This window comes from Pristiophorus japonicus, chromosome 1, assembly GCF_044704955.1.
Source record: "Pristiophorus japonicus isolate sPriJap1 chromosome 1, sPriJap1.hap1, whole genome shotgun sequence".
NCBI classification, from domain to species: Eukaryota; Metazoa; Chordata; class Chondrichthyes; family Pristiophoridae; genus Pristiophorus; species Pristiophorus japonicus.
Genome location: NC_091977.1, coordinates 225,392,063 through 225,414,072, shown reverse-complemented (window position 1 = coordinate 225,414,072; position 22,010 = coordinate 225,392,063). Strand labels below are relative to the sequence as shown.

Here is a 22,010-nt window from a genome sequence, read left to right as displayed (position 1 = left end):
CCCATGTTCTGGCACCAGTTCTCACAGCGGGTCAGGTGAGAGAGGTAAACCGGGACAAGTTTGTCAAGAATCTGTTAAAGCATTTGAAACAGATTCATTGGCAAGCTGCCAGCAACATGGGGAAGCAGCATCGGAGCAATCAGTTGCTGCTCGAGCCCCGGAGAACCCACCAGTGGAAGGTAGGGGATTAGGTCATGATTCACAATTGTGCTTGGGTTGGCACGTTTGAGCCTTTGTACATGGGACCCTACAGCAGATAAGACCACTCCCATTGTGTACACAGTTAAGCTTCCGAAGCGCCAAAAGTGGTTCCATGTGAACCAGTGCAAGTTGTTTAACCCGGGGGAAAGAGCGAGAAACAGAAAGAAGCACCAAGGTGCTGTAAACAGCATGGTGGACGCAGGTCTTCCTCCCATAGTTTGGGACAGTGAGGAGCCCGTGGTGGTGGTGGTTAGGAGGAGTAGCAGGATCCCACGGCCAAGAACGCCGTGGTCACCTCCTTACACACCGCCGAGGAGCCGTAAAAGGCCCAGGGTCATAGAGACCTAAAGCGTGGCCACCCAGAGACGGGTGGCGGTGTATATAGTTTCCTTCTCAGTTTTGTGTTTTACAGAGTGTGTTTTGATGAAGCCAGACCTGTGGAGGTATATCCTCTCACAGAAAGATTGTTGTTTCTTTGTATCTTCACAGGAAGCCGAGAGAAAGAGGGAGACAACCCTGGTAATCGTTCTTTGGAGCTTGGCCGGAACAGGGTACAGCAGGAGGGGGAACGCTGAGTCGTCCTTCCTCTACAGCTGAGCTGGGGGGAACTGACCCACCGTGACACAGGGGGGTAGGACAGAGGACACGGACGGGATGGCAACCTACTTCCACAAGGGAAGGTGGCCAGGGTGGCTGGGGTTGAATTCGACGAAATACTCCAACCACGCCGGGTTCACATACGGGGAGGCTTCCATACCGTGTTCCAGACTGAAGGTCACAGCCTCACGGGTTGGGGTGACCGAGGGCAAGCGCGTATGCTTGAAGTGCAAGGGACACATTCCCCTGGGACGGTGATGGTGGCTCAGGAAATTGTGTCAGGACACGGGGAACCTGACAGCGGACTGTGAATGACTGGGGAACGATACGTACCGACAGATCACGGGGTTAAAGGGGGGACTAGAAGTGTGCTGGGACAAGTGGTGGAAGGAGGAACAGGGAATTTATGTATATGTGGGGGTCGGAGCGGATCTGCCCAGCGGGTGTGTCGAGTGCCCAGCGGGTGTGTCGATTGCCTTTTCGAGGCAATGGCAGGATGCCGGGGCTGGGATCAGATGGGATCGGACTATGGACTCCTGCGTGATCCCAGACCCTCCCAACACAATAAATGCCAGGGAACTTGTAGCACACAAGAGGAAGCCGCTGACCACAGCCCCACCGGTACAGACGACAGAAGTTAGGTGTCCAGCCACCACACCATGCCCAGGGAATGGTTTAGTTTTAGTCCCGACTGGAAAGGTTTTATTCCAGGGGCTGCATTACGCGGTCGCGTCAGTCATTTTAAACCTAACCGGGGTCCATCTGCCCGAGTGGTGTCCAAAAGAAACTGAGCAGCTGTATGAGGCACTCATTAAAGAAATGTTCCGCCAGTTCTTTTGAACTCAGTTACGGGGATGTGAGTCGGGAAAGACTGGACGATATGGGAGTGTACGATAACGTTAGTCCGGGGAGGCAGAGGCGAGGGGTGCTCAATGATGTCATGACGGCATTTAGCGCGGGTGCATAAAAACCGTTGAGCTCTCGCAGAAACATTATTTCACACTGGAACAGACAAACCGGGACATAGGAGAAAGAATTAAAGGGATAAATTCCCCACCCTGGTGGGACCTTGGTATAAGTGTGGAGGTTCCTCCATTGATCCGGATATGCTCACATGCTCTCGTCATTGTACAGTTTTTGATTGTGATATGCCTGTTGTGTATTTCTTGTAAAAAGAGAAGTCAGGCACTCCAGAGTCGATGGGAGGCCGTAGTTAACGAACCTTGAATGTAACTTTCTGTATCTGTATTGTAATAGTGCAATGCACGGTTGTATTTCAGGGATGTATATTGGGGTGTTAAAAGTAAAGTATATAGGGTTGGTTGGACCACGACGTGTTTTCACCAGTGGATGTTTGATATTCCAGAAGTATTCTTGAAATATCATAGGGGCGACTGTAAGATTCGGCGAAAACATCGGCGTGAACTTTTAGACATAAGTTTTGAACTTTGCTGGGACATATTCACTGTACAGCAGAAAAGCTGATCTGGAGGAGGCCCAAACATGTTTAAGTTGAATACACATCAACTGGACGAGAATGAGAATGGCTGAATGCAGTAACATCATGGTTGATAAGTGCCTTTTGTTATGGAATTGGAACCCATCAGTGAGACATTAAGTAAAGTGGCCAGGGTTTCAGGCCATCGAAAGACAAAAGAAAGCTATTTTGACCACAGACTCATCGGAGCCACCCATCGAGGGACAGCCCAGTTGACAAAGGGGCAGGCAAAGACTTGATTTTTGCTTTTCAGTTGGACAGCCTCAGGCGGGAAGGACAGTTGGATTTTAAGCAGTCTTGCAGGTCTAAGAATGGCAGTTGGAAGCCATCTCTCTCTCTCCCCTCTTCTACGTCTGCTTGCAACGCACAAGGACCGAGCACTCCACCTGGAACAGAGAGAAGAAACCACCATCTACCAGCCAAGAAAGCCCTCCTACTTCGACTGGGATGCTGATCTTGAGACTAAATTTGAATACCACAGTTTGGTACGGACCCAGAAGATACGCCTCATCGGGAGAAGCAGTGAGTAAGCCAGAGGGGTAATTTGGTGAGCATTTATCCCAGCTCTCGGATCTTTAAGACCACCGCATAGTGTGAAAGGATGTCGTGTGTCCCAACCAAGCTTTAGGGGTTTTCAGGGGAGATGTTTTAGACATGGGTACTTCGCGTTAGGGACCTGTTTAGACAGGCCACACTGTGTATTGTACTGCATTTGTTTGTTTTACACACCAGGGTGTGTGTGGTCTTACTGGGTGCAGGTGTGTGTTTTAACTTTAATAAAGCATTGCCGGTTGAGACCGAGGTATTTGTCCATGACTCGTTCATCTGTTCCATACGGTAATAATTCCCAGCATTAAAACTATTGTAAATTGGGGGTGCTTCGAAAACACCTAAGAGAAACCACTTACACCAGCAATACGGCACCGGACATTAATTTAAGATGGTTTACGAGGAGTGCCACAGCTACACCATTTCTTAAAGGGGCAAACCATATATATATTAATTTAATCATTCATGGGATGTGGGCATCGCTGGCAAGGCCAGCATTTATTGTCCATCCCTCATAGCCTTTGAGAAAGTGGTGATGAGCCACCTTCTTGAACTGCTGCAGTATGTGTGGTGAAGGTATTCCCACATGGCTGTCCCATATTGGACTGTTCAGTTCGGGAGGTGCGTGGAAAGGCTACAGTCCGGGGTCAGCGAGTCGTCGAGAGGCCGCGAGATCAGGAGTTCGGGAGGTGCCTGGAGAAGCTACAGTCCGGGGTCAGCGAGTCGTCGAGAGGCCGCGAGATCAGGAGTTCGGGAGGTGCGTGGAGAGGCTACAGTCCGGGGTCAGCGAGTCGTCGAGAGGCCGCGAGATCAGGAGTTCGGGAGGTGCCTGGAGAGACTACAGTCCGGGGTCAGCGAGTCGTCGAGAGGCCGCGAGATCAGGAGTTCGGGAGGTGCCTGGAGAAGCTACAGTCCGGGGTCAGCGAGTCGTCGAGAGGCCGCGAGATCAGGAGTTCGGGAGGTGCGTGGAAAGGCTACAGTCCGGGGTCAGCGAGTCGTCGAGAGGCCGCGAGATCAGGAGTTCGGGAGGTGCCTGGAGAAGCTACAGTCCGGGGTCAGCGAGTCGTCGAGAGGCCGCGAGATCAGGAGTTCGGGAGGTGCGTGGAGAGGCTACAGTCCGGGGTCAGCGAGTCGTCGAGAGGCCGCGAGATCAGGAGTTCGGGAGGTGCGTGGAGAGGCTACAGTCCGGGGTCAGCGAGTCGTCGAGAGGCCGCGAGATCAGGAGTTCGGGAGGTGCGTGGAGAGGCCCAGCTTGCGCAGCTACAGGAGGAAGGCAAAAAAGAAGTAAAAAGAAATAGAAAGGTGACGTCACAGCCAAGGGGGTAAGTGATTGGCTGGTGACTGGTAAGTAGTTTTTCTTTTTTCTTTTTTCTGTTCCAGATCAGTAAGTAACTTTTAACATTGTTGTTGCCAATTTAAGTTAACCTAAGGGTTAAGTCATGGCAGGAGAGCTCGGACACGTGATATGCTCCTCCTGTACCATATGGGAACTCAGGGACACTTCCGGTGTCCCTGACGACTACGTGTGTGGGAAGTGTATCCGCCTCCAGCTCCTGACGGCCCGCGTTGCGGAATTGGAGCTGAGGGTGGATTCACTCTGGAGCATCCACGATGCTGAGAATGACGTGAGTAGCACGTGTAGCGAGTTGGTCTTACCTCAGGTGAAGGGTCCACAGCCAGCGAGGGAATGGAAGACCAGCAGGAAGAGCAGTGCAAGGAAGATAGTCAGGGGTCCCCTGTGGTCATACCCCTGCAAAACAGATACACCACTTTGGGTACTGTTGAGGGGGATGACTCATCAGGGGAGGGCAGCAGCAGCCAAGTTCATGGCACCATGGCTGGCTCTGCTGCACAGGAGGGCATGAAAAAGAGTGGGAGAGCGATAGTGATAGGGGATTCAATTGTAAGGGGAATAGATAGGCGTTTCTGCGGCTGCAACCGAGACTCCAGGATTGGATGTTGCCTCCCTGGTGCAAGGGTCAAGGATGTCTCGGAACGGGTGCAGCACATTCTGAAAAGGGAGGGTGAACAGCCAGTTGTCGTGGTGCACATTGGTACCAACAATATAGGTAAAAAAACGGATGAGGTCCTACGAGAGAAATTTAAGGAGCTATGAGCTAAATTAAAAAGTAGGACCTCAAAAGTAGTAATCTCGGGATTGCTACCAGAGCCACGAGCTAGTCAGAGTAGGAATCGCAGGATAGCTCAGATGAATACGTGGCTTGAGCAGTGGTGCAGCAGGGAGGGATTCAAATTCCTGCGGCATTGGGACCAGTTCTGGGGGAGGTGGAACCAGTACAAACCGGACGGTCTGTACCTGGGCAGGACCGGAACGAATGTCCTAGAGAGTGTGTTTGCTAGTGCTGTTGGGGAGGAGTTAAACTAATATGGCAGGGAGATGGGAACCAATGCAGGGAGATAGAGGGAGACAAAATGGAGACAGAAGCAAAAGACAAAAAGGAGATGAGTAAAATTGGAGGGCAGAAAAACCCAAGGCAAAAATCAAAAAGGGCCATTGTACAGCAAAATTCTAAAGGGTCAAAGTGTAATAAAAAGGTAAGCATGAAAGCTCGGTGCCTCAATACAAGGAGTATTCGGAACCCAGGAGAGGGCTCTGAGCTAGTTAGAGTGGGGGAGAGCTCAGATGAACAGGACCCCAAGAAAGAATGCAAAAGGCAGGAGGCAACAGAGCAGAGTAGCACTGGGGTAAGTGCAAACCACAAAGTGATAGGAAGGGACAATATGTATGAATATAAAGGGGCTGCAGGAGGGGTCAAAACTAAAAATTATGGTTTAAAAACTAGCATTAAAACACTCTACCTAAACGCACTCAGCATTTGAAATAAAGTAAATGAGAGGTCGGCACAAATCATTACAAATAGGTATGATTTGGTGGCCATTACAGAAATGTGGTTGCAGGGTGACCAAGACTGGGAATTAAACATACAGGGGTATCTGACAATTCGGAAAGATAGACAAGAAGGGAAAGGAGGTGGGGTAGCTCTGTTAATAAAGGATGATATCAAGCAGTTGTGAGAGACGATATTGGCTCTAATGAACAAAATGTTGAATCATTGTGGGTGGAGATTAGAGATAGTAAGGGGAAAAAGTCACTGGTGGGCGTAGTTTATAGGCCCCCAAATAATAACTTCACGGTAGGGCGGACAATAATCAAGGGAATAATGGAGGCATGTGAAAAAGGAACGGCAGTAATCATGGGGGATTTTAACCTACATATCGATTGGTCAAATCAAATCGTACGGGGTAGCCTGGAGGAGGAATTCATAGAATGCATACCGGATTGTTTCTTAGAACAGTATGTTACAGAACCTACAAGGGAGCAAGCTATCTTAGATCTGCTCCTGTGTAATGAGACAGGAATAATAAACAATCTCCTAATAAAAGATCCTTTCGGAATGAGTGATCACAGTATGGTTGAATTTGTAATACAGATTGAGGGTGAGGAAGTAGTGTCTCAAACGAGCGTACTATGCTTAAACAAAGGGGACTACAGTGGGATGAGGGCAGAGTTGGCTAAAGTAGACTGGAAACACAGACTAAACAGTGGCACAATTGAGGAACAGTGGAGGACTTTTAAGGAGCTCTTTCATAGTGCTCAACAAAAATATATTCCAGTGAAAAAGAAGGGCAGTAAGAGAAGGGATAACCAGCCGTGGATAAACAAGGAAATAAAGGAGAGTATCAAATTAAAAACCAATGCGTATAAGGTGGCCAAGGTTAGTGGGAAACTAGAAGATTGGGAGAATTTTAAACGACAGCAAAGAATGACTAAGAAAGCAATAAAGAAAGGAAAGATAGATTACGAAAGTAAACTTGCGCAAAACATAAAAATGGATAGTAAAAGCTTTTACCGATATATAAAATGGAAAAGAGTGACTAAAGTAAATGTTGGTCCCTTAGAAGATGAGAAGGGGGATTTAATAATGGGAAATGTGGAAATGGCTGAGACCTTAAACAATTATTTTGCTTCAGTCTTCACAGTGGAAGACACAAAAACCATGCCAAAAGTTGCTGGTCACGGGAATGTGGGAAGGGAAGACTTTGAGATAATCACTATCACTAGGGGGGTAGTGCTGGACAGGCTAATGGGACTCAAGGTAGACAAGTTCCCTGGTCCTGATGAAATGCATCCCAGGATATTAAAAGAGATGGCGGAAATTATACCAGATGCATTCGTTATAATCTACCAATATTCTCTGGACTGTGGGGAGGTACCAGCAAATTGGAAAGCAGCTAATGTAACGCCTCTGTTTAAAAAAGGGGCAGACAAAAGGCAGGTAACTATAGGCTGGTTAGTTTAACATCTGTAGTGGGGAAAATGCTTGAAACTATCATTAAGGAAGAAATAGCGGGACATCTAGATAGGAATAATGCAATCAAGCAGACGCAACATGGATTCATGAAGGAGAAATCATGTTTAACTAATTTACTGGAATTCTTTGAGGATGTAACGAGCATGGTGGATAGAGGTATACCGATGGATGTGGTGTATTTAGATTTCCAAAAGGCATTCGATAAGGTGCCACACAAAAGGTTACTGCAGAGATAAAAGTACGCGGAGTCGGAGGAAATGTATTAGCATGGATAGAGAATTGGCTGGCGAACAGAAAGCAGAGAGTCGGGATAAATGGGTCCTTTTCGGGTTGGAAATCGGTGGTTAGTGGTGTGCCACAGGAATCGGTGCTGGGACCACAACTGTTTACAATATACATAGATGACCTGGAAGAGGGGACAGAGTGTAGTGTAACAAAATTTGCAGATGACACAAAGATTAGTGGGAAAGCGGGTTGTGTAGAGGACACAGAGAGGCTGCAAAGAGATTTAGATAGGTTAAGCGAATGGGCTAAGGTTTGGCAGATGGAATACAATGTTGGAAAATGTGAGGTCATCCACCTTGGAAAAAAAAACAGTAAAAGGGAATATTATTTGAATGGGGAGAAATTACAACATGCTGCGGTGCAGAGGGACCTGGGGGTCCTTGTGCATGAATCCCAAAAAGTTAGTTTGCAGGTGCAGCAGGTAATCAGGAAGGCGAATGGAATGTTGGCCTTCATTGCGAGAGGGATGGAGTACAAAAGCAGGGAGGTCCTGCTGCAACTGTATAGGGTATTGGTAAGGCCGCACCTGGAGTACTGCGTGCAGTTTTGGTCACCTTACTTAAGGAAGGATATACTAGCTTTGGAGGAGGTACAGAGACGATTCACTAGGCTGATTCCGGAGATGAGGGGGTTACCTTATGATGATAGATTGAGTAGACTGGGTCTTTACTCGTTGGAGTTCAGAAAGATGAGGGGTGATCTTATAGAAACATTTAAAATAATGAAAGGGATAGACAAGATAGAGACAGAGAGGTTGTTTCCACTGGTCGGGGAGACTAGAACTAGGGGGCACAGCCTCAAAATACGGGGGAGCCAATTTAAAACCGAGTTGAGAAGGAATTTCTTCTCCCAGAGGGTTGTGAATCTGTGGAATTCTCTGCCCAAGGAAGCAGTTGAGGTTAGCTCATTGAATATATTCAAATCACAGATAGATAGATTTTTAACCAATAACGGAATTAAGGGTTATGGGGAGCAGGCGGGTAAGTGGAGCTGAGTCCACGGCCAGATCAGCCATGATCTTGTTGAATGGCGGAGCAGGCTCGAGGGGCTAGATGGCCTTACCTGTTCCTAATTCTTGTGTTCTTATGTTCGTATGTCACCTAAAGACTCACTCTGTCTGGTTTTATTGTTATTGTTGTTTTTCGTAGCAGTTTATCCCACCTGAATGGCTTGCTACACCATTTCAGAGCGTAGTTAAGAGTCAAACACCAAGGCCAGACCAGGTAAGGACGGCAGAGTTCCTTCCCTAAAGGACATTAGTGAACCAGGTGGGATTTTACGACGATCCAATAGTTTCATGGTCATCATTAATGACAATAGCTTTTTATTCCTGATTTTTAAATTTAATTTACTGAACTTAAATTCCCCAGCTGCCGTGGTGGGATTTGAACTTGAGTCTCACGTCTCACCTGTCCTTGATGTCTCCTTATGTCAAATTTTGTTTGATAATTGCTCTTGTGCAGTGCCTGGAGACGTTTCTACTACTTTGGAGGTGCTGTATAAATACACCGTGGGCCGCCCCAACCTGTGTGAGAACACCACCACAGGTCGGGGCTATAGAACTGGAGCGCTGGGCCCTGGCGAATGAAGGTATGGGGCCCAGAAGAGCTGAAGGCCCAGGGACAGCATGGACCTGCCCACACTGCAATTTGTGTGCGCACTAGGTCCGTGCAGCAGAGCAGGTCTCCAGTCATCCTGGTTAACATAGAAACATAGAAAATAGGTGCAAGAGTAGGCCATTCAGCCCTTCAAGACTGCACCATCATTCAAAAAGATCATGGCTGATCATTCCCTCAGTATCCCTTTCCTGCCTTCTCTCCATACCCCTTGATCCCTTTAGCCGTATCTAACTCCCTCTTGAATATATCCAATGAACTGGCATCAACAACTCTCTGCAGCAGGGAATTCCACAGGTTAACAACTCTCTGAGTGAAGAAGTTTCTCCTCATCTCAGTCCTACATGGCCTACCCCTTATCCTAAGACTGTGTCCCCTGGTTCTGGACTTCCCCAACAGCAGGAACATTCATCCGGCATCTAACTTGTCCAGTCCCGTCCCGTCAGAATCTTATATGTTTCTATGAGATCCCCTCTCATCCTTCTAAACTCCAGTGTATAAAGGCCCAGTTGATCCAGTCTCTCCTCATATGTCAGTCCAGCCATCCCGGGAATCAGTCTGGTGAATCTTCGCTGCACTCCCTCAATAGCAAGAATGTCCTTCCTCAGATTCGAAGATCAAAACTGAACACAATATTCCAGGTGAGGCCTCACCAAGGCCCTGTACAACTGCAGTAAGACCTCCCTGCTCCTATACTCAAATCCCCTAGCTATGAAGGCCAACATACCATTTGCCTTCTTTACCGCCTGCTGTACCTGCATGCCAACTTTCAATGACTGATGAACCATGACCCCCAGGTCTCATTGCACCTCCCCTTTTCCTAATCTGCCATCCACCATTCAGATAATATTCTGCCTTCGTGTTTTTGCCCCCAAAGTGGATAACCTCACATTTATCCACATTATACTGCATCTGCCATGCATTTGCCCACTCACCTAACCTGTCCAAGTCACCCTGCAGCCTTTTAGTGTCCTCCTCACAGCTCACACCGCCACCCAGTTTAGTGTCTGCAAACTTGGAGATATTACACTCAATTCCTTCATCTAAATCATTAATGTATATTGTAAAGAGTTGGGGTCCCAGCACTGAGCCCTGCGGCACTCCACTAGTCACTGTCTGCCTTTCTGAAAAGGACTCGTTTATCCCAACTCTCTGCTTCCTGTCTGCCAACCAGTTCTCTATCCACGTCAGTACATTACCCCCAATACCATGTGTTTTGATTTTGCACACCAATCGCTTGTGTGGGACCTTGTCAAAAGCCTTTTGAAAGTCCAAATACACCACATCCACTGGTTCTCCCTTGTCCACTCTGCTAGTTACATCCTCAAAAAATTCCAGAAGATTCGTCAAGCATTATTTCCCTTTCATAAATCCATGCTGACTTGGACCGATCCTGTCACTGCTTTCCAAATGCGCTGCTATTTCATCTTTAATAATTGATTTTAACATTTTCCCCACAACTGATGTCAGGCTAACTGGTCTATAATTACCCGTTTTCTCTCTCCTGCCCTTTTTAGAAAGTGGTGTTACATTAACTACCCTCCAGTCTATAGAAACTGATCCAGAGTTGATAGACTGTTGGAAAATGATCATCAACGCATCCACTATTTCTAAGGCCACTTCCTTAAGTACTCTGGGATGCAGACTATCAGGCCCTGGGGATTTATCGGCCTTCAATCTCACCAATTTCCCTCACATAATTTCCCGCATAATAAGGATATCCTTCAGTTCCTCCTTCTCACTAGACCCTCGGTTCCCTGGTACTTCCAGAAGGTTATTTGTGTCTTCCTTTGTGAAGACAGAACCAAAGTATTTGTTCAATTGGTCTGCCATTTCTTTGTTCCCCATTATAAATTCACCTGAAGCCAACTGCAAGGGACCTATGTTTGTCTTTACTAATCTTTTTCTCTTCACATATCTATAAAAGCTTTTGCAGTCAGTTTTTATGTTCCTGGCGAGCTTCCTCTCGTAATCTATTTTCCCCCTCTTAACTAAACACTTTGTCCTCCTCTGCTGACTCCTAAATTTCTCCCAGTCCTCAGGTTTGCTGCTTTTTCTGGCCAATTTATATTCCTCTTCCATGGATTTAACACTATCCTTTATTTCCCTTGTTAGCCACGGTTGAGCCACCTTCCCCGTTTTATTTTTACACCAGACAGGGATGTACAATTGTTGAAGTTCATCCATGTGATCTTTAAATGCTTGCCATTGTCTATCCACCCTCAACCCTTTAAGTATCATTTGCCAGTCAATTCTGGCCAATTCACACCTCATACCATCGAAGTTACCTTTCCTTAAGTTCAGGACCCTAGTTTCTGAATTAACTGTGTCACTCTCCATCTTAATAAAGAATACTACCATATTATGGTCACTCTTCCCCAAGGGTCCTCGCACAACAAGATTGCTAATTAGTCCTTTCTCATTACACATCACCCAGTCTAGGATGGCCAGCTCCCTAGTTGGTTCCTTGACATATTGGTCTAGAAAACCATCCCTAATACACTCCAGGAAATCCTTCTCCACCACATTGCTACCGGTTTGGTTCGCCCAATCAATATGTAGATTAAAGTCGCCCATGATAACTGCTGTACCTTTATTGCACGCATCCCTTATTTCATGTTTGATGCTGTCCCCAACCTCACTACTACTGTTTGTGGTCTGTACATAACTCCCACTAGCGTTTTCTGCTCTTTGGTATTCCGCAGCTCCACCCATACCGATTCCACATCATCCAAGCTAATGTCCTTTCTTACTATTGCATTAATTTCCTCTTTAACCAGCAATGCCACCCCGCCTCCTTTTCCTTTCTGTCTATCCTTCCTAAATGTTGAATACTCCTGGATGTTGAGTTTCCAACCTTCGTCACTCTGGAGCCATGTCTCTGTGATGCCAATTACATCATAACCGTTAACTGCTATCTGCACAGTTAATTCGTCCATCTTATTCTGAATACTCCACGCATTGAGGCACAGAGCCTTCAGGTTTGTCTTTCTAACACCCTTTGCCCCTTCAGAATTTTGCTGTAATGTGGACCTTTTTGCTTTTTGTCTTAGGTTTCGCTGCCATCCACTTTTAATTTTCTTCTTTCTATCTTTTACTTCTGCCCCCATTCTACTTCCCTCTGACTCCCTGCATAGGTTCCCCCCCCCCCCCCCTGCCATATTAGTTTAACTCCTCCCCAACAGCACTAGCAAACACTCTCCCGAGGACATTGGTTCCGGTCCTGCCCAGGTGCAGACCGTCCGGTTTGTACTGATCCCACCTCCCCCAGAACCGGTTCCAATGTCCCAGGAATTTGAATCCCTCCCCTCTGCACCACTCCTAAAGCCACATATTCATTTGAGCTATCCTGCGATTCCTATCTGATGAGCACGTGGCACTGGTAGCAATCTGAGATTACTACTTTTGAGGTCCTACTTTTTAATTTAGCTCCTAGCTCCCTAAATTCATCTTGTAGGACCTCATCCCATTTTTTACCTATATCATTGGTACCTATATGCACCAAGACTCACCCTCCCTTTTCAAAATGTCCTGCACCCGCTCCGAGACATCCTTGACCCTTGCACCAGGGAGGTAACATACCATCCTGGAGTCTCGTTTGTGGTGCAGATATGTCTATCTATTCCCCTTACAATTGAATCCCCTATCACTATAGCTCTCCCACTCTTTTTCCTGCCCTCCTGTGCAGTAGAGCCACCCACGGTGCCATGAACTTTACTGCTGCTGCTCTCCCCTGATATGTCATCCCCCTCAACAGTACCCAAAGCGGTGTATCTGTTTTGCAGGGGTATGACTGCAGGGGACCCCTGCACTACCTTCCTTGCACTGCTCTTCCTGTTGGTCATCCATTCCCTATCTGGCTGTGTACCTTTTTCCTGTGGTGTGGCCAACTCACTAAATGTGCTATTCACGATACCCTCAGCATCGTGGATGCTCCAGACTAAATCCACCCGCAGCTCCAGTGCCGTAATGCAGTCTGTCAGGAGCTGCAGGCGGATACACTTCCCACACATCTAGTCGTCAGGGACACTGGAAGCGTCCCTGACTTCCCACATATTACAGGAGGAGCATAACACGTGTCCAAGCTCTCCTGCCATGACTTAACCCCTAGATTAACTTAATTTATTAACAATGCTAAATGTTACTTACTGATATAGAAAAGAAAAAGAAAAACTACTTACCAATCACCAGCCAATCACTTACCCCCTTGGCTGTGACGTCACCTTTCGATTTCTTTCTACTTCTGTTTTGCCTTCTCTCCCTGCTGCAGCTGCAGCGGCTCGCCTCAGCGATCTCCCGCTCCACCTCCCGACTCGACGCTGGATAAAGACCTAGCTCTGTCAAGCCTGTGTGGTGGCTGATGTGCAATGGTCACCACACGTTAAAAAAAATGCACACACAGAATCTTCCACCCCCTCAACTGGAGTTCAGGATTGGAACATCGGGTCCTTCATTGAAACATCTGTGAACTCTCGTGGAAGCAAGTCATCCTCGTTCGAGGGACCGTCTATGATGATGACCTAGGCCCCAAGCTCTGGAACTCCCTCCCTAAACCTCTCCACCTCTCTACCTCTCTTTCTTCCTTTAAGACGCTCCTTTGACCAAGCTTTTGATCATCTACCGTAATTTCTTCTTATGTGGCTCAGTGTCAAATGTATTCGTTTTATCTTATAACATTCCTGTGAAGCGCCTTGGGACATTTTACTACATTAAAGGCTCTATATAAATACATGTTGTCAATTATTTGTTACCAGCTTGAATTGGCATGACTTGCTCTTTCTTGATGCTTGTTTGTTTCCGATTTACAACACCAAACCTCGCACTCCTTCAAAGTGATTCCCTTGTGGAAGGAGCAAGTGTGCTGGATGGCTGCAGGATTTCCAAATCCTGTTGCGATTCTGATGGCGTGAGACGTTCTTGGGTTATGCACTGCCAAGAGACCTGCATGTGAGTCAAGCACATTCAAGACTGTGCTGGTTGACTGATGTTGGGTGCTTTTAGCCAACTGATCCCAGACTTAGTATAACAGGCATTATTATGGTGGAGGGACATCAGTTCCATAAATTATCACTAAATCAGATTATCTGATCATTATCGCATTGTTCTTTGCGAGATCTTGCTGTGGGCCAACTGTCGCGTTTCCCTACATTACAACAGTGACTACACTTCAAAAAGTACTTCATGTGGAATGTCCTGAGGTCATAAAAGGCGCGGTATAATGGCAAGTTATTTTGTTCTAAATTGAATGCCTCTTCTCCATGTCTCCTTGCAGTGGGGTTTACAGCTCTCCAGTGTACAAGTGGTTGCTTCATCCACCTAATCCTACAGCAATTCTGCCTTCACCTCCCCAGTGCTATTTCAGAGGCGTATTCATTGAGGCGTATGAAAGCATGGGCCTTACACTAAACATCCGTAAGACAAAGGTCCTCCACCAACCTGTCCCCGCCGCACAGCACTGCCTCCCCAGTCATCAAGATCCACGGCGCAGCCCTGGACAACGTGGACCATTTCCCATATCTCGGGAGCCTCTTATCAACAAGAGCAGACATTGACGACGAGATTCAACACCGCCTCCAGTGCGCCAGTGCAGTTTTCGGTCGCCTGAGGAAAAGAGTGTTCGAAGACCAGGTCCTCAAGTCTGTCACCAAGCTCATGGTCTACAAGGCTGTAATAATACCCGCCCTCCTGTATGGCTCAGAGACATGGACCATGTATGGTAGACACCTCAAGTCGCTGGAGAAATACCACCAACGATGTCTCCGCAAGATCCTGCAAATTCCCTGGGAGGACAGACGCACCAACGTTAGCGTCCTCAACCAGACCAACATCCCCAGCATTGAAGCACTGACCACACTTGATGAGCTCCGCTGGGCAGGCCACATTGTCCGCATGCCAGACACGAGACTCCCAAAGCAAGCACTCTACTCGGAACTCCTTCACTGCAAACGAGCCAAAGGTGGGCAGAAGACACCTTCAAAGCCTCCCTTATAAAGTGCAACATCCCCACTGACACCTGGCCAAAGACCGCCCTAAGTGGCGGAAGTGCATCCGGGAGGGCGCTGAGCACCTTGAGTCTTATCGCCGAGAGCATGCAGAAATCAAGCGCAGGCAGCGGAAAGAGCTTGCGACAAACTAGTCCCACCCACCCTTTCCCTCAATGACTATCTGTCCCACCTGTGACAGAGATTGTGATTCTTGTATTGGACTGTTCAGTCACCTAAGGACTCATTTTTAGAGTGGAAGCAAGTCTTCCTTGATTCCGAGGGACTGCCTATGATGATGATGAGTCTTAAGTGCAGTTCACAGCTAATTAAAAGTACTTCCCACTTTTCATTTTCTGGTCTATTAATGTCAACTGGCTTATAACAACAAAATCATGAGAAAAACCAGCAGACTTTGTTACACCTGAAACATTTTAGTAACCCATGTTTAATGCTTGACTAGCATACCAATAACAATGTCTATGCTACAATTTCTTCGAGGCAATCATACATCTAACTGCCTCTTATCTTTGATAGTTCAACCCTTAGTCCTATTTTTAAAATCAACATTCTTGACTTTGTTATCTACTCCGAACTCAAGTAGGATTCCCACATCGACTGTTACTAAAGCCGTCTCCAAACAACTTAAGTTTTCACTTCTGTGCAAAATTCTTCTTTCCCCTTAACAATTCTGAACTCTGTCTAAAACCTGGGTCCATCTAAGACTTCAATAGCAATCCCACATCTCAGGAAACTTGTCTAGCTTCTAACTCACGCTACTGGAGAGGATACAAGAAAAAACTTGTCTTCCAATAGGTAACTTAGTTCTCATTAGGTGTTATCTGTGGCTCAGTGGGTAATACTCTCACTTCGGAGTCAGAAGGCTGTGGGTTCAAGTCCCACGCTAGAGACTTGCGTGTAAAATCTAGACTGACACTCCAGGGAACACTGCACTGTTGGAGGTGTTGTCTTTCAGATGAGACGTTAAACCTAGGTCCTGTCTGCCCTCTCACGTGGAAGTAAAAGATCCCACAGCACCAATTGGAAGAAGAGCAGGGGTTCTCACTGGCGTCCTGGGCTAATATTTATCCTTTAACCACATCACTAAAATACAGATTATCTAGTCATTACCTAATTTTCAACTTTAGCCTCCAATCTCAAAATTATACATCAATACTCCTATGGCCAATGATCACTGAACTTTGATGTTCCTTCATTAAATAAAGCAAACCAAGGGATTCATTTCTGGAGGGATAGAATTGATAAGCAGAAAAGTTAAACTTGTCTAGAACTTTGGTTAGACCACACATGGAGTGCTGTGAACTGTCCTGGTCTCCATATTATAAAAAAGGATATAGAGGCACTGGAGAAGGTGCAAAAATGATTTACTACAATGATACCAAAACTGAGAGGTTATGCCTATCAGGAAAAATTGAACAGGCTGGGACTCTTTTCTCTAAAAAATAGAAGATTGAGGGCTGACCTGATAGAGGTCTTCAAGATTATGAAAGGGTTTGATAAGGTAGACGTAGAGAAGATGCTTCCACTTGTGAGCGAGACCAAATCTAGGGGCCATAAATATAAGATGATCACTAATAAATCAAATAGGGAATTCAGGAGCAACATCTTTAGCCAGAGAATGGTAAGAATGTGGAACTCGCTACCACAAGGAGTAGTTGAGGTGAATAGTATAGATTCATTTAAGGGGAAGCTAAATAAACACCTGAGGGAGGAATTGAAGGATGTGTTGATGGAGTGAGGTGAAGTAGGGTGGGAGGAGGCTCGTATGGAGCATAAACCAGCATAGACCTGTTGGGCTGAATGGTCTGTTTCGGTGCTCTAAATACTTTGTCATACATTGTAATACTTGTAAATTGCAAGTACTCTATCCTACATACTTTTCCTCCACCCAACATTCTCACTGTGTTGAAATCAAGACACATCATACAGTCTCCAACTCTTAACCCTCTCCTCCAGGACCAGGAAACCATTGACTCTTCAGCAACCTCTTTCCTTCTTCTACAGTCATCAGACTTTTAAAAATCAGGATGCCGCATCATTTAATCACTACTACCTGATTTATCTCATAATTTCTTAAAACTCTTTTCAAGTTTGGCAGTGTCCTGCTTCATTGCCTTTAGCCCTTTTCCGTTTGATCAATTTAAAAAATGCCACTGCCAACTTTACACAACATTCAAGATGGGAAATCTATGTCAGTGGCAAACATGTCCCCCTACTTGTTTTCAAATCTCTCCATGGCCTCGCCCTTCCCTATCTCTCTAAACTTCTCCAACCCTCCGAGATCGCTGCGCTCCTCCAATTGCAGCATCTTGCTCATCCCCGATTTCCATCGCTCCACCAATACCGGCTGTGTCTTCAGCTGCCTAGGCCCTAATCCTGGAATTCCCTCCCTAAACCCGACCGCCTCTCTCTCCTCCTTTAAGACAATCCTTAAAACCTACTTCTTTGACCAAACTTTTGGTCATCAGTCCTAATATCTCCTTATGTGGCTTGGAATTAAATTTTGCTCCTGTGAAACACCTTGGGCCATTTTACTACATTAAAGGCACTAAATAAAGGCAAATTGTTGTTGAGTTCCCAATTATCAAGTTACGATGGAGCTACCCATAAGGTGCTCAATAGTGAGATCAACACCCATTATTGCCAGGTTTCACCCATCCCCTTGCCATAAACATCTAAAGTAAACTTTCTGCCTAGATTTTGTTTTGTGGGATCAATATACCAAATTCAGATGGGTAAATGCACTAATACGATCTGTCTAAGTCGCTGCCTTGCTTATTGGTTTGTAAATCAACAATTCTGGCTTAAAACTTCAAAACATATAAAGCGAAACTTCAAAACATATAAACTGGTTGGGCTCTTCCAGATAACATCACGTCATGCTCGCATATGTATGTAAGGTGCCGGCATGTTAAACAATAAAATCTAAACCAAAATAAATCGATATTTAATTCCCTTCCACGTCATCTGGGTCCGTTTGAAAAGTGGGGCGAGGGGTCCACTCTCAACCAGGTCGGGGTAGAAAGGGAAAAGGAGCAGCTAATGTCCAGACTGGTATTCCGAAGCCATTCGCCAGAAACAACAGATTATTTCCCTAGGCGCCAGTCTATTTATATAAAGACAATGCTACCTGTCCCTCTGCTCAATGCACGGACAGGATTTAGGGTGAGACTTTTCCAACTAGTGCAGAATTAATGTCACTCCGTTTCTTTATAACCCTATCTGTCACACTCTTGTACAAACAACAACAAAAACATTCACATTGGCCGGGGTGTTAAATTAGAAAAGAGTAATTGTGCTTTGGTTATTATAAATTATACCCTGTTCCTAACAGTTAAGGTATGAAAAGAGTGAGGAAGATATTGAGATTCATGGGGGAATTTACAAGCCTCTATGAGGAAACTGACTTCTTGTTAATGCTGTGTCTGCCTCACACAGTGTCCGGAATCACTTCACACTCGTTTGGGGTATTTTGGGGGAAGTTTTGGAAAGCGTTCTGCTCCTTACCCCGTTAGCAGCTGCCATCTGGACGATGGTCTCTATAGCGGTCCTGCTGAAGTATCGCCCATCGCTCCCCACCACCATGGTGCAGCCCTGCCGGTCTCGCAGGTCTATGGAAGACAGGACACTTTGAGTGAAGTTCTGCAGATAGTTCCTTTTGCTCTCGAAGACGGAGGTTTTCTTCCTCAAGCCGCTGGTCCCGGGTCTCTGGTCGTCGTAAGGGACGGTCTGGACGGTAACGACGGGGATGGGAGTGTTTTCCATGATGGTTGTCCTCCCTCAGCACTCGGGGATCTTCTGACACTGGGTTGTCCTTAGCTCGCAGCCTTTGAGCGAGGAGTTGCCAACAAAACACACACACAAAAAGCAACGAGAAGAGGAGGGGAGGGGAGGCGGGGAGACTTTGAAATGAACTGCAACAGCGAACTAAAAATAGCCCCTAGAAGGAGCGTCGGAGAATTATCGACTTGCGCCAGTGTTGTAACTGGATGCTGTGTGGGGTGTGTGTGTGTTGCAACCAACATTTGTTCGGGGGAATCAAGTCCTGTCAGCCCGAGCACAGCTTCAAAACTTGCTCCCAAGGTGCTTTTGCCCCGGTGATAATGTTTCCAAAGGCACCTCAATAACTTTTATTTTGTTCTCAGCTGTGGCTCAGTGCGTAGCACTCTCACCTCTGTGTCAGAAGGTCCTGCGTTAAAGTCCTACTTCCAGAAATGTAACCACAAAATCCAGGCTGTCACTCCAGTGCAGTGCTGAGGGAGTGCTGCAGTGTCAGAGGTGCTTTCTTTCAGAACAGATGTTAAACTAAAGCCCCCTCTGCCCTCTCAAGTGGGTGGAAAAGATTCCACACACTATTTCGAAGAGCAGCAAGGGGGGATTCTCCCCAGTGTCCAGTCCAATATTTATCACTTAACCAACATCACGAAATAAACAGACTATCTATTATATTGCTGTTTGTGGGAGCTTGCTGTGCACAAATTGACTGGCGTGTTTGCAACATTACAACAGTGACCACGCTTCAAAAAAGTACTTCATTGGCTGTAAAACACGTTGGGTCATGAAAGGTGCTATAGAAATGCAAGTCTTTTTTCTTTCTATTTATAAATCAGTGTACATGGTGTGGTATAGCATACAACTATTTATTATCTTGATGCATTGTTTACACTGTGGACATGTAATTCCCAAATATTTTCTGATTTTATGCTTCCTTATTTTATGACGCAAACCGATAATTAGATTTCAACCTTGCAAGCTGTTTTTGTTTCATTACAATAGTCCTTTAAACAACTGGAATATTCTCACATAAGTTGGAGAACAGCATAGCTGGTGGCCATACGTAGAACTACAAGATCTGTGCCTCCATCAAATCCAATACTGTAACCCCTACTTCTGACAGCGGGATGTCGAGGGCACAACACTGCGGCTGTGGGCCGAACACTTCACTGAGGCTTTACATTCTCGAGTAACAGCTCGTGTAAACGGTGTAAGAGTGTGCAGTGTTTTAAATAAAGGAATGTCTCTATTGATTGCATTCTCACCGTAAATCTCTCCTTTAAGAGGCTTCTTAAATCCAACCTCTTTGACCAAGCTTTTGGTCACCTATCCTAATATATGTGGCTCGATGTTAGATTGTGCCTGATAGCGCTCCTGTGAAGCCTCTGGGGACATTTTACTACGTTAAAGGCGCCATATAAATACAAGTTATATAGAATTACAGCACAGAAACAGGCCATTCGGTCCAACCACACGAGCCTACTCCTTGGTGTTGCTGATAGAAACAATGTTCACTTCCAAAACAGAGTTGTGGATTACAATCCTATCTACAGTTTAAAAAAGTGAAGGGAAATGTAGCAGTTTGAAAATTACAGATGCTGTTTAGCTATATGAGTATATTGAACCAATGTAAACTCTACAAATTAATTTGTTAAACTGTAATGTTACTACACTGTTAAAATACACACACACATATATATATATATATTAAACAATCCCAATTGTCATGGCATTCAGCAACCAGGAGTGAAACAGAACGACTGGCAAAGTAACTCAATGTTTTCAATAACTAAGTTGGAATAGCCAACTGCAGGACCCCCACTTTGCAAGTCCAATGTCTTGAAAGCTCTCCCTTTCAAACAACATCACAATAATTTGCTTGTGCAACATTATAGTTAGGGCCCCATTTTCCGGACAACACTACAACCTCTGCTTAAATGTTTGCCATTAAACATAAGATGCCCCCTCCCTATCTCTGTAACCTTCTCCAACCTACAACCCTTCAAGTTCTCTGCGCTCCTCCAATTTTGGACTCTTGGGCATCCCCTATTTTAATCGCACTATCATTGGTGGCAGTGCCTTCAGCTGCCTGGACCCTAAGCTCTAGAATTCCCTCCCTAAACCTGTCTTCCTCTCTCTCTCCTCCTTTAAGATGCTCCTTAAAACACCTTTGTTTGGTCATCCTATCTCCTTATGTGGCTCTGTGTCTAATTTAGTTTGATAACACTCATGTGAAGCACCTTGGGATGTTTTACCACGTAAAGGCAATATATAAATGCAAATTGTGGTTGAAGAGACAAGGTCCTATAGATCTTCCCTTCTGCAAATCCTTTTCTTTCCTATTGATATTTATAATGTAATTCATATAACCATGTTACTTTCTTTTGTTATGCTTATCGCGATAAGTGACGTTACTTCTGGGGAATAGCACTCTTCACATTTCAGGCACCCGGTGTCATTAGAACAGAACCACAGCATAGGGGCCAACACAGCCATTCAACCCACAAAAACCTATGTAACCCATCATGCCTGTGCTGGCTTTCAGAAAGAATTATCCTCGCCCTTTCCCCATATCCGTCAAGCAATCCCCAGGTTAGGTATAGCAGAGCCACATGCAGAGTAAAGCACCATGTACATGCTTGTATCTCAACCTCAAGAGCACCCTCTACCGCACCAGCATGGCATTGTTTTGCATTTCCATCCTAGTTAAGTTATGACAGGATGCACAACCTAGGCTTGTATTCCCTTGAGTATAGAAGATTCAGGGGTGATTTAAGTGAGGTGTTTAAGATAATTAAATGAGCTGATAGAACGTAAGAATTAGGAGCAGGAGTAGGGCATTTGGCCCTTCGAGCCTGCTCCGCCATTCAATAAATCATGGCTGATCTGATCATGGACTCAGCTCCAGATCCCTGCCTGCTCCCCATAACCGTTTACTCCCTTATCGCACAAAGATCTGTCTATCTCCACCTTAAATATATTCAATGACCCAGCCTTCACAGCTCTCGGGCAGAGAATTCCATAGATTTACAACCCTCAGAGAAGAAATTTCTCCTCATCTTAGTTTTAAATGGGCGGCCTCTTATTTTGAGACTATGTCCCCTAGTTTTAGTTTCCCCTATGAGTGGAAATATCCTCTCTGCATCCACCTTGT

The 22,010-nt window shown here is 45.9% G+C and overlaps 1 protein-coding gene across 1 annotated transcript in view; it reads right to left on the bottom strand.

Moving 5' to 3' along the window:
- The window catches only part of pgm5 (phosphoglucomutase 5), a 296,274-nt gene extending 277,217 nt beyond the window's left edge, over nucleotides 1-19,057 (bottom strand). Inside the window, exon 1 of the mRNA XM_070887138.1 lies at nucleotides 18,590-19,057. Within this exon, the coding sequence (XP_070743239.1) occupies nucleotides 18,590-18,847 (258 nt within the window). The 5' untranslated portion in view covers nucleotides 18,848-19,057. The remainder of the gene's footprint in view (nucleotides 1-18,589) is intronic.
- Nucleotides 19,058-22,010: the final 2,953 nt, after the last annotated feature.